Source organism: Falco naumanni, chromosome 8 (assembly GCF_017639655.2).
Source record: "Falco naumanni isolate bFalNau1 chromosome 8, bFalNau1.pat, whole genome shotgun sequence".
In the NCBI taxonomy this organism is placed as follows: Eukaryota; Metazoa; Chordata; class Aves; order Falconiformes; family Falconidae; genus Falco; species Falco naumanni.
Genome location: NC_054061.1, coordinates 47,853,075 through 47,865,935, shown reverse-complemented (window position 1 = coordinate 47,865,935; position 12,861 = coordinate 47,853,075). Strand labels below are relative to the sequence as shown.

The window sequence follows — 12,861 nt, the reverse complement described above, 5'->3', positions numbered from 1 at the left end:
AGTTATATTCTCTTTTCTTTCTTCACTTCCTTCCCTCCTTTTCTCTCTAACCATGGATTTATTATGTTTTCTTATGCAGATCGAATTATTCCTCCTTCTTTCACAAGAAAATTAAAGGAAACCCCTTGTGTCCTGGGTTCCTCAGCATTGCTGGAATGCAAGGTGTCGGGTTCACCTCCTATTTCTGTTACCTGGTTCCGAAATGGACTTAAGTTAGTTAATGGGGAAAAACATCAAATCTCCTTTTCAGATAACCTATGTATTTTAGAAGTGAATTCACTAAGTGACTCAGATACTGGAACTTACACCTGCAAAGCTACCAACGTAGCTGGTTCAGATGAATGCAGTGCTGTATTGACTGTACAAGGTCAGTATATGATGGTCAGAAAGCCCTCTGAGCTATTCTTTTCTCTTTCTCTTTCTCTTTTGAAATTGCCTATGGTCTTTTGTAAATATACTCAGGAACAATTATTGACTGGAAAATAGAGATTTTGTTCTTTATCTTCAGTTGGTGTATGGAAATACCAGGGTTATGCTGTAGCAACCTGTCTTACCTCTCTTTTTCTCTTGTGTGTTTAGAACCACCTTCTTTTGAGACAACACCAGAGCCTCTGGATGTCTTGCCAGGCACAAGCATCAATTTTACATGTGTTATCAGAGGAACTCCTCCTTTTAAGGTGAACTGGTTTAGAGGGGCCAATGAGCTTGTGCCAGGGGACAAATGCAATATCTACTTAGAGGACTCCACTGTCGAGCTTGAGCTATTTGACGTAACTCCTCTCCAAAGCGGAGAGTACACTTGTCTTGTCACTAATGATGCTGGCAGGGCAAATTGTACAACACACCTTACAGTAAAAGGTTTGTGAAGATAGCGTCTCTCTATTTACCTTAAAATATTGTTTCCTTCCCTCCATTTGCCCTTATGTTCTCAAAATTTGTGACTTCTTACCTTTCAATAGAGCCAGCTGTCTTTGTGAAGAAACTGAGTGATCAGTATGTGGAGCCTGGCAAGCCCATCATCCTGGAGGGCACTTACACTGGCAGCCTGCCCATCTCTGTAACATGGAAGAAGAATGGCCACACTATCGCTCAGTCTCAGAGGTGTAGCATCACCACCACAGAGAAATCTTGCATCCTGGAAATACTTGACAGCACCAAAGAAGATGCAGGAGGATACACTTGCCATGTTGAAAATGAGGCAGGAAAAGATGTTTGTGAGGCTGTAGTCTCTACCCTAGGTGTGTGCTCACTTTGGTTCTTTTTCTTCCCTGTGCTTTCAAGTGTATGCTTACCAAGGCCTGGCACTATAATGAGTCTTTCTAATTGCTTCTCTATTTTAGAACCTCCCTATTTTGTTACACACCTGGAACCTCTTGAGGTGTCAGTTGGGGATTATACAACGTTGCAATGCCGTGTTGCTGGAACACCAGAAATCACTGTGTCTTGGTACAAAGGTGATAGCAAGCTCAGGTCTACTCCTGAGTACAAAGTGTTCTTTAAAGACAATGTTGCTACACTTATTTTCAACAAAGTGGTTAGCAACGACAGTGGAGAATATATCTGCAAGGCAGAAAACAGTGTAGGAACTGCATCTACAAAGGCTCTCTTATCAGTTCAAGGTGATGATTTTATATTAGTTTTCTACAAATTCTTTTTCTCTTGCAAAACTATAAAAAAAAAATTGCTTCCTGGGGTATATTTATCCTTTACTTGCTTTCTTCTAGAACGCAAACGGCCACCTTCCTTTGCAAGAAAATTAAAGGACATCGAGCACCCTGTTGGTTTACCCCTTAAATTTATGTGTCGTCTCAATGGCTCAGAACCTATTACTGTGACTTGGCATAAAGATGGTGTGCTGCTAAGTGATGACCACAATCTGCACACATCCTTTGTAGATAATGTTGCAGTGCTGCAGCTGGTGCGAACTGAGATGAATCACACTGGGCAGTACTCCTGCACAGCCAGCAATGCTGTAGGCACTGCCACCTCAAGTGCTAGGCTCACAGTGGCAGGTGTGTTGGCTTACAAAACTTTTGCCTGGATCACGGGCTCCTCCTTCCCATTTCATGCATGTGATGGTACCTGGGTGTTGGATCAGCTTTTTCATGAGGTCTAAGTGTTATGTGGTTTTCTTGTGTTTCTAGAACCCAAGCAAGCACCAGTCTTTGACACCAAACCAGAATCTATTGATGTGCCTTTTGGAGAAAGTGCTGACTTTGAATGCCATGTTACTGGAGCCCAGCCAATACACATCACCTGGTCCAAGGATGGCCGGGAGATCCGAACTGGAGGAAACTTCAATATTACTTTTGTAGCCAACATAGCTCACCTTCGAGTGCTCAGAGTTGGTAAAGGAGATTCTGGCCAATACACTTGCCAAGCTAGTAATGAAGCTGGGAAAGACTTTTGCTCAGCCCAACTCAGTGTCAAAGGTATTAAGGTTAAGTTGCCTTCATTTGTGTGTTCTCTTTTTCTTGGGTTAAGAGAACTCTTTGTTACTGAGTCTCATCTTCCACCCTTTACAGTCTGGAGATACATAGAAAGTAGCTTTCTGAAAAGCAGACATATACCGTGTAGTGAGCTTTTCCTATCATACTGTGTGGCACTAGAAGCCTTGTGTGCCCACAAAATCTCCAAGGGGAATGGTCCTCTTGTGAAACTGTCTGGAGAGTTTCACTCACCCTGCATTTTACTTTGTCATTATTGCTTAAACTACAATCACAGTGGTATTCATACACAGCAATTACTATATGGAAAATGATATGGTAAATAGAACTACCTTGCATTTGTAGGCCAGCATTGGTGGCTCAGATTTGCTGAAGGTTTTCAACTGAATCGCTGATTTAATCTAGATAATGAATCACTTAAGTTCTTCATGCAGAAATATGTTTTAAAGATGTGTAAACAAGTGAAACTATCCCTACCGTGTTTCTGCTGCGTCTGGGAATGAAGGGCTTGTCAAATCTTTCATGCTGGCCTGGGAATATTTTTGTGCCTCAAATGTAACAGCAAAATTTCCCTTGAGTGGAGCAGTCATTCTTCTTGTGGTTTTTACAGCTCCAGGTGTCTGACGCAGCAGGCTCCAGAGTTAGCAGAACATAGTTTTAGCTGTCTTTGCCTTCTTTTCTCTGTCTTGCATCTTTCCTTGAGAGGAAACTCTTGCTGGAGATGTAGCCAGCTGCTGTAGCAAGCTTATTTTGTTGTGCCCCAATACTCTTGTGCTCCCCATAAGTCTTGCTCAATGCTGTAGATTTTACATGGCAAACAGGTATACAGTCACTCTTTACATACTTACTCTGTTCTGTAGAACCTCCCAAGTTCGTCAAGAAGCCTGAAGCTCTACGGTTTGTGAAGCAAGGGGACACAGTGCAACTTGAATGTAAAATCAGTGGCACACCAGAGATCAGAACCATGTGGTACAAAAATGATCAGGCACTCCAGGCAAGCGACAGGCTCCACGTGTCCTTTGTAGACTCCATGGCAATGCTAACCATCTTGGATGCCAACACTGAAGATGCCGGCGATTACATATGTGAAGCCCATAACTCTGCTGGCACAGCCAGCTGCAGCACTTCAGTCACAGTCAAAGGTTAGCAGCATGGCTCCACACACCACTAGAATCCCTGGTTTCCAGGCCCAGTCCCAGCAGCACATCCCCCTGGACAGGGAGCTGCTGCTATGGCAGTTGGTGGCTGCTGGGGCAGTGTCTCTCCAGGTGCTCTCACATTCAAATACCTCTGTGTTTAAACAGCGGAGACCAAGCAGGAAATTGTGGTGGGTGTTCAGCACTGTGCAGCCATTCCCTTCTCTTCCCATTTAAACCAGTTGCAAGCTGAATAAGGCAAGCTTGTCAGACCACAAGGGCAGCATGAACTAGAGTGGAACACCAGCCATGGTGGGGGAGCTGGGCGTATTTTGCAGCCATCCCTCTACCTCCTCTTTATACCCAGTGATCCTGACAGGAATGAAATTTAAGACGGAAGAGGAGGCTGTGTTGCTAAGTCTTGCTGATGGTAGCTTTAAAGACTGGGAAGAGGCGGGGGAAGCTGGAATGTGGTCCTGGAGAGAGGAGAGAGTTGCTTTTGGGGAGGGGCACTGAGCACTGACTCCAAACAGATTTTTTTAGAGGTGATGCCACTTATTTGGAAGCTAAATTTGGGGATACAAGAATAAGTATAGGTCCCCTTCCTGAATATGTTTCCTCCTGCTACTATCCAGAAATCCACCCAGGGAAGCAGACTCACACATTATGATGTGATTCTTTTTTTATAGAACCACCTGTTTTTAGCAAAGTGCCAAGCCCTGTGGACACACTTAAAGGCTCAGATGTTATCCTCCAGTGTGAGATAGCAGGGACTCCACCCTTTGAGGTGGCTTGGTTCAAGGACCGGAGGCAGGTCAGGAGCAGCAAGAAATTCAAAGTGACAGCAAAGCATTCCGTTGCCAGCCTTCATATTCTCAATCTGGAATCTCAAGATACTGGAGAATATCAATGCAAAGCTATGAATGAGGTGGGAAGCGACACTTGCACCTGCCCGGTGAAATTCAAAGGTTTGTATGCTAAAGGATTAACAGCATCACCACCCTCTTTTTCTGATATCCTGGTTGTCCCTCTTCCAAGCAGGCATGTGTAATTAACCCTCCTCTGCCTCGTTTTTGCCGTCAGAACCCCCACGCTTTACCAAGAAGCTGAGTGACACTGCAATCTTCGTCGGGGAGCCAACAGCCCTGCAGGCAGTGGTGGAAGGATCCCCACCAATTTCTGTTGTCTGGCTCAAGGACAAGGGTGAAGTTATTAGGGAGAGTGAAAATGTCCAAATGTGGTTTATGGACAACATTGCAACTCTTGAGATTGCCAGTGCAGAGGGAGCTGATGTGGGGAAATACATCTGTCAGATCAAAAATGATGCTGGCATGCGGGAGTGCTCTGCCTTTTTACAAGTCCTAGGTGGGTATAGCCTACTTCACAGATACTACGTCTTAAAGCTTGCTCAATTGCCTCTACAAGCCTTTGTTAACTGCTTATATCCTGTGCTCATTAGTTTGCGGGTAGATTTCCTGGTGACACACTGACCCCTCCCTTCCTATTTCAGAACCAGCAGTCATCTTAGAGAGGACCGAGCCAATCACAGTAATGGCTGGCAATCCTTTTACCTTGGAGTGCAAAGTAGGAGGAACACCTGAACTTGTCACCAGGTGGTATAAAGATGGCAGAGAACTAAGGAGTGACCGCAAATACCAAATTACTTTTTTCAACAACATATCCACTTTGAAAGTCTTTTCTGCGGACACGGGAGACAGAGGCTTGTATACTTTTGAGGTGCACAATGAGGTGGGGGACAGCAGCTGCACTTCTTCAGTTGATGTTTCAGGTCAGCTCTATGTCTTTGTTGTTCATGTTTGTCTTTAAAGGAAGCTTTTTCCCCTTTTCCTTCTCCCTGAAAAAAAACCCCAACACTGTTCTTTCTATTCTTCTGCCCTGTCCTTCTTAGATCGTCTTGTTCCTCCTTCATTCTCAAGAAAACTCAAGGAAACAAATGGGGTGCTGGGATCCTCAGTGCTTCTGGAATGCAAAGTGTCTGGCACCTCCCCCATATCTGTGGCCTGGTTTCAGGATGGGAATGAGATTGTTAGTGGAGAAAAATATGAAATCTCCTTCTTGGATAATGTTTGTGCTTTGAAGCTGAATGACCTGGATGTCACAGACACAGGGCCTTATACCTGTGTGGCAGCCAATGTGGCTGGATCTGATGAATGCAGTGCCTTCCTGACTGTACAAGGTCAGTGGAAGAATACTACAGCCCCTTCAACAAAATTCTTCTTCCCTTTTCTCTTCCTTCCCTCTGGTTTCCCATGGTTTCTTTTTTATGTTTTTTTTCTGTTTTCTCCCTCTTTCTCTCTTTTTTTTTTTTTTTTTTTGACTCGGACCTGCTCCAGTTTTCCTCTCCTGTAGACACTCTCCTATTAACATCTTTATCCCTCTTCACTTCTTTGCATGATCCTTAGAACCACCTTCTTTTGTGAAGATACCTGATCCCCAGGAAGTTTTGCCTGGATCAAGTGTGACATTCACCAGCTACATCAAGGGCAGTACCCCCTTCAAAGTGACCTGGTTCCGAGGCATCAGGGAGCTGGTGCCGGACAGCAACTGCTCGATCTCCCTGGATGAGTCTATGGCACAGCTGCAGCTGTACAAAGTGGAGCCAGACCACAGCGGGGACTATGCCTGTGTGGTCACAAATGATGCTGGCAGTGCCTCATGCACAACCCAACTCTTTGTGAAAGGTGTGTGGGTGTGTGTGTGTGTGTACACACAGGTACCTTGCCTTCATGCTCTGCCTGGAGCCCTGCCACATCTGCCCTTCTCATTATTGATCTATACCTCCCCACAGAGCCTGCAGTCTTTGTGAAGAAATTAAGTGATTTCAGCGTGGAACAGGGGAAGTCCATTGTGCTGGAAAGTAGCTACATAGGCACCCCTCCCATTTCTGTCACGTGGAAAAAAAATGGCATGCTCATTGCTCAGTCTCCACGCTGCAGTGTTACAACTACTGACAAATCTGGCATTCTTGAAATCTTCAACAGCACCAAGAGTGATGAAGGCGAATACACCTGTGAGGTTGCAAATGAGGCGGGTGGGGATGTTTGCCACAGCCTTGTATCCATCTTAGGTATGCATCACCCCGATCCTCCTAAGTGATGCAGTGATGTTCTGTCTCTGTTCACCATGTTCTTTCCTTCCCTAGAACCACCCTACTTTGTTACGCATCTGGACCGTATGGAGGTGAAGGTTGGTGAGCCCTTGATCTTAAAATGCCAGATTGGTGGTACGCCAGAAATCAAAGTGTCCTGGTACAAAGATGACACCAAGCTCAGATCAACACAGGCTTACAAAATGCACTTCAAGAATAATGTGGCAACACTGGCATTCTCCACCGTGGAGGACAGTGATATTGGAGAATATATCTGCAAAGCAGAAAATAGCGTTGGCTTCGCCACCTCCACAGCTTCGCTTGTTGTTAAAGGTGATGGGCCAAGGGCCACTCCTTCCTGGGGTATTTTGTAGGAACTCTTTATTGTCTACACCAAGGGGTTCTTACTAATTTCAGAATTAATTAATTCTGGATTGACAGGGTGGCTTCCTTCTTATAGTGGTGATTATTATTGTTTTGCAGAACGTGAACTTCCCCCTACATTCGCTAGAAAACTGAAAGATATTCAGGAGGTGGTTGGTGCGCCAGTGACATTTGATTGCCGCATAAATGGCTCAAAGCCTATCCAGGTGTCTTGGTACAAGGATGGGGTTCTCTTAAGTGACAGCGATAATGTGCAATCAACCTTCTTAAATAACGTTGCTACTCTCCAGATCTTGCAAACTAGTATGGCTTACTGTGGCCAATATACTTGCTCAGCCCAAAATGCTCTGGGGACTGCATCTTCCAGTGCCAAACTTCTGCTCACAGGTTTGTAGCTCACACTCAAGCAAAGATCTTTTGTATGTCTTTGGTTTTTTTATTTCCTCACCCTTTTCCCCACTCTACCCATTGTATGATGGCCAGGGAGCATGAGCATGGCACAGTGACCTATGTGGTCAGGAGGGCTTGGTGGTAAGCTTTGCCATGCTTTCCTCTTTGCAGAACATCTACAGCCTCCCATCTTTGACATCAAGCCAGTATCTATTGATGTGGCACTAGGGGAAAGTGCAACCTTTAAGTGTCATGTGACTGGCTCTGCTCCCATGAGGATTACATGGACCAGAGACAACAGAGAGATCCGCCCAGGTGGCAACTACAAGATGACTCTGGTGGAAAACATGGCCAGCTTGACAGTTCTAAAAGTTGGTAAAGGGGATGCTGGACTCTACACATGTACTGCCAGCAACAGTGTTGGAAAGGACTCGTGCGCAGCTCAGCTAGCTGTACAAGGTATTGCTGTGAGCTTTACTGTTCATAAGGTTTTTCTCTGTAAGGCAGACACCTGGAAAACAAAGCCCTGAATGCAGACATCTGAGACTAACAACCTTTACAAGAGGCTACACTGAGATGTCTTACTTAATTTAAATATTATTGTAATACTTAAATACTTAGTAATCTTTTGGGGTTTTTTTTTTTTTTTTTTTTTTGGGTTTTTTTTTTTTTTTTTTTTTTTTTTTTTTTTTTGTGGCATAGGGCATGATTTGACTTACCAAAGGTATTCTTCCACTGAAACATTAACTCTGACTTACTGTGCTACCCTGTTGCGCCTTTATGAATGGTCTTGTTGGCCAGCAAAATCTGTCTTCCTTAGAGTCTTTCTCCAGCAGTGACATTCACTAAGTTGTCCAGGGGAGGGAAAAGTAACAGAGAAACTCAGTTCACTTACAAGATTTAAATGTTTTTTTACTGGGTGGGCAGCTCCTGCAAATAACTTTACTCTTTCACATGATAAAAACATTGAAAACTTCTGTTCTAGACAGCAAAACTGGAGGATCTGAGGGCAGACTTGGTGACAAATACCCATTCCGCCAACACTTCACTTCTCCACACAGTGTGTGGATTTTATACATTTCAGTGATCTAAATTTATGATTGGATCCAACTGTCTTGGTGCAAGTGATATTTGTATATTAGTGTAATTTCCTCAGCGTAGGTGTGAACGTGGGATTTATTTATAGCTGCTCAATGTATCTCATTCTTACTGATTTTATAAAAGAACAAATGAAAATATACCACTTAAATCATGCATGAGTTCAAATGTCCCTGTTGGTTTAGTGCTTTCTTTTTTAAAACTATATGAATTGGGGGGATGTGTGAGGGAGGAACAAAGACATTTCAGGAGTAAATACTATTACTTATACTAAAACAAATAGCACAAGAAGCTGAACTACCACTAGGAATATTTTGTAATAATTGCTTGACAAATTTATTTCATAAATATAGATAGATCAGGTAGATTTGTGTGTGTGTGTGTATACACACGAGTATATTCTACCCATAGGGGTTTTTCTTGGTGTGGTGTGTGGCAGATTGAATTACCTGTAGCTTCAGTGGCAAGTAGAGATGCTGTTATTATGTAGCTTGACTTACAAAAAGCATTGAAAGATTGCAGCAAGAAATCTAACCTCTTTAAAAGATTTAAAGCATGTTTCCACTGGAATCACAATTCTATTTATTATTAATGATAACATTACTAATGGGTTCATTTTACCGGAGTTACCATTCATAAAATGATTCCAATTGTCCTTATTTATTTTCTTACTCTTCAACTCTTTATTCATAAAATACTGATATATTTTTTCCCCTCCAGGATTGTTATTTTCTTTTTTTATCCTGAACTTACTTCATGTAACTTATCCTGAACATACTTACTGGCACTCACTTCAATTCTTTAGAATTTACACAGTTTCCCCAGGGCTGTGAAATTAATGATTTTCACTGTTTTTCAGCCAGTTTCTATAGAACTTGGAAGGGCAAGCTCTTTGTGTGCATTTATTTGCACACATTTAATTTGAGCAGATGCTGTCTCACTTCTACAACGCACAGTTTTTTGTTTGTAGAATTAAGATCTTTTGTTCAACAACACTTGAAAATGTCCCAAGTTTTTATTAACTTTCCCACTTTAACACCTAATGCTCCTAATCTGTAGCTTTAACAATCACTTTAGGTTCTAGAAACTACTTTACATTCTAAGTATATACCTTATTAACTCATATATCCTCATTTTTAGAAAGGAATGGAATTTGAGTGTGACTATTCAGCAGCTGTTAGTATGCAGATAGATAATCATCTCTCTGTCAAAGTGAAATCTGATAGTAAATTACTAAGGTTCCAAGAGACCTTGTGTTAAAAAGCCATCATTTCTATTTTTAGAAACTCTAAGGAAGTTTTGTTACTAACAACATAGGATGTTCTGTAAATGTCCCACAGATTGAAGTAACCCACAATAAAATAGATATCCTTCCTACACTTTACAGACAGATGCACAAAGAGGTGCTTCATCCTGTTTTGCAGAGAGATTTGTTTGTTGTGCCCACATTACCACCTCTTCGTTTTACTGGTTAAATCTTTGATCTATGAGCATTCAGCCTTCTGATTCTGAATCATCCTTAGGGTACTTTTGATGAAATGTGTTAAACCTTCACTCCTTTCTCTCCTTACAGAACAAAATGCAACTGTCTGGTTTACTTTTCAGTCACAGGACTGTTAACACCGATTTGTGTAATACCAGCTATCTCATAATTCTTCCCAGTATGATTATTTTGAAATTCTTTGTTTTACTACCTAAACTACTTAACCTTTTTTCCTTATATGCACCTTTATGTTTGGCTTTACAATAAATGTGTGAAGGGTTATAATGTAGATACATTTATTGACTAGATCGATCGTTAATGACATATTAAGACATAAAGTAGTTGTTATAATGCCGAGCATAAATGCTGTTAATAATATTTCTTGGATGAAAAGTTTGGATTCTTGCATTTCCATCAGGCATTTTGATTACTTATGTATTGCAAGAGAATATTACTTAAAGAAAAACACATCAGCTATCTGTACTGAATACATAGAAGGAGAAGTAGAGTGGGACAATAAAGTAAAGGAAAAAGTAACTGAAATTCAGAGAGAGAACTTGTTTCCTTCCTAATCTAGATTTTGGTCCAACTTGAAATGATCTAAATAAAAAAATTATAGCATTGTAAAATTAGAATGTTCGCATAAATTTACATTTTCTGTTACATATTTCCTTGCTTATTCAAAGAACCAGTGCAGTTTAAAGCATCATCTCCCCTCTTTTTGGCTTTGCAGAACCACCAAGATTTATTAAGAAACTAGACTCCTCAAGACTTGTGAAACAGCATGATTCTACTAAGTATGAATGCAAAATAGGTGGATCTCCAGAAATCAAAGTCACCTGGTACAAAGGTGAAACAGAGATTCATCCCAGCGAAAAATATAGAATGTCCTTTGTGGATTCAGTGGCAGTCATTGAAATGCACAACCTCAGTGTTGAAGACAGCGGTGATTATTCTTGTGAAGCTCAGAATCCAGCGGGTAGTGCAAGCACCAGTACCTCACTGAAAGTAAAAGGTCAGAATCCCAGTTCTTCCCTTACCTTTCTATCTGTATGAGTCCTCCTCTGTGGAAGAGTTGTTAATTCCCACTTTCTTCAGTTAGAAGAAACTGGCCAAGAGCTGTCTGAATATATGGTAAATCTTTTCCCTGTTATGCTGTGGGAGATCTTTCTTATTTATGGTTTGTCTTTGCTCTTCATCATCAGAACAGCTACTTGCATAGTATGTCCTCTTTAATCTCCTTTGCTCAAATAACACAAACTTTAAGCCTCTTTTTTTTTTTCTTTCTTTTCTTTTTTTTTTTTTTTTCTTCAGCGCCCCCTATTTTTACCAAAAAACCTCATCCAGTCCAGACCTTGAAAGGGTCTGATATTCACCTGGAATGTGAGCTTCAGGGCACTCCTCCATTCCAGATTTCATGGTATAAAGACAAACGAGAAATTCGGAGCAGCAAGAAGTACAAGATCATGTCTGAGAACTACCTTACTAGTATTCACATTCTCAGTGTGGATACTGCAGATGTTGGTGAATATCACTGTAAAGCTGTAAATGATGTGGGAAGTGACTCCTGTATTGGCTCTGTAACACTAAGAGGTTTGTATGAAGATTGGCACCTTCTTGGCATTTCATTGTTCCTGTCATACTCTTCCTACTTTTCCGCTCCTGGCATGTTTTTTTACTGTTAAATATCTTCTCTTAAATAGCACCGCCAACCTTTGTGAAGAAGCTGAGTGATCTCACTGTTGTAGTTGGGGAGTCAATTGAACTGCAGGCTGCAGTAGAAGGATCACAGCCCATTTCTGTTCTGTGGTTAAAAGACAAAGGAGAAATCATTAGAGAAAGTGATAATCTCTGGATCTCCTATTCAGAAAATATTGCAACTATGAGGATTGGAAATGCAGAACCAGCCAATGCTGGGAAATACATTTGTCAGATAAAAAATGATGCTGGAGTTCAGGAATGCTTTGCCACGCTGACAGTGCTAGGTTGGTAGCATGGGATAAAAAACACATTGTGTTTTAAAATTTCACTTTAAACTTTCAAATTTTGTGATAGTAATAACTATTGCATTCTTGTTTTTAAAAATTGTGTGACTTGCATCTCATTACAGAACCTGCAGTCATTGTAGAGAAGCCAGGCCCAGTGAAAGTTACAGCTGGAGACTCTTGTACTCTGGAATGCACGGTAGATGGCACACCAGAGCTTACTGCTAGGTGGTTTAAGGATGGGAATGAGCTGTCCACAGATCATAAATACAAAATCAGTTTCTTCAACAAAGTATCTGGGCTTAAGATCCTCAATGCAGGACTAGAGGACAGTGGAGAATATACTTTTGAGGTGAAAAACAGCGTTGGTAAAAGCAGCTGCACAGCTTCAGTGCATGTTTCAGGTTAGTTGACTATTCTTTTTGAGTCACATCTGATCCTATAGTTCCTTTACAAAGCCTTCAAACAGCAAACTTTCTTATGACCGGCAGCCTGAGAAACTCATTAGTTGTATAATCTTAGGAGCGCTTGGCATGACACTTTGTCAGGCATCAAGAATAAATGCCTACCTAACCTCTGAGGGGTGGGAGCTGTCGCAAGGGCTTGATTTCTTCAGCTTTAATCTACTTGTCTGCTTGGACAGCTGGCATAACCTTGTTGCTTACGAAAAAGAGCTGCAAAAATAAAAGGTGTCCATCAAAAGTTTGAATGAAAGCTCCAGCATGTGTCTAACCATCAACCTATCTATTTTTTCAATGACTTGGGGGCATAGGAGCAGATTGCTAAAGCAGTTATATCAAAATAAAATTCACTGATTTTACTATGCATG

General features: G+C 41.7%; 1 protein-coding gene across 1 annotated transcript in view; it reads left to right on the top strand.

The window, feature by feature from the left end:
• The window catches only part of TTN (titin), a 238,111-nt gene that overhangs the window by 64,570 nt on the left and 160,680 nt on the right, over positions 1 to 12,861 (top strand). Inside the window, exons 68-87 of the mRNA XM_040603460.1 lie at positions 80 to 367; positions 580 to 858; positions 960 to 1,238; positions 1,341 to 1,619; positions 1,725 to 2,012; positions 2,145 to 2,432; positions 3,308 to 3,589; positions 4,273 to 4,551; positions 4,667 to 4,948; positions 5,094 to 5,372; positions 5,493 to 5,780; positions 6,007 to 6,285; positions 6,393 to 6,671; positions 6,747 to 7,025; positions 7,176 to 7,463; positions 7,638 to 7,925; positions 10,781 to 11,062; positions 11,362 to 11,640; positions 11,751 to 12,032; positions 12,158 to 12,436. Of these exons, the coding sequence (XP_040459394.1) occupies positions 80 to 367; positions 580 to 858; positions 960 to 1,238; positions 1,341 to 1,619; positions 1,725 to 2,012; positions 2,145 to 2,432; positions 3,308 to 3,589; positions 4,273 to 4,551; positions 4,667 to 4,948; positions 5,094 to 5,372; positions 5,493 to 5,780; positions 6,007 to 6,285; positions 6,393 to 6,671; positions 6,747 to 7,025; positions 7,176 to 7,463; positions 7,638 to 7,925; positions 10,781 to 11,062; positions 11,362 to 11,640; positions 11,751 to 12,032; positions 12,158 to 12,436 (5,646 nt within the window). The remainder of the gene's footprint in view (positions 1 to 79; positions 368 to 579; positions 859 to 959; positions 1,239 to 1,340; positions 1,620 to 1,724; positions 2,013 to 2,144; positions 2,433 to 3,307; positions 3,590 to 4,272; positions 4,552 to 4,666; positions 4,949 to 5,093; positions 5,373 to 5,492; positions 5,781 to 6,006; positions 6,286 to 6,392; positions 6,672 to 6,746; positions 7,026 to 7,175; positions 7,464 to 7,637; positions 7,926 to 10,780; positions 11,063 to 11,361; positions 11,641 to 11,750; positions 12,033 to 12,157; positions 12,437 to 12,861) is intronic.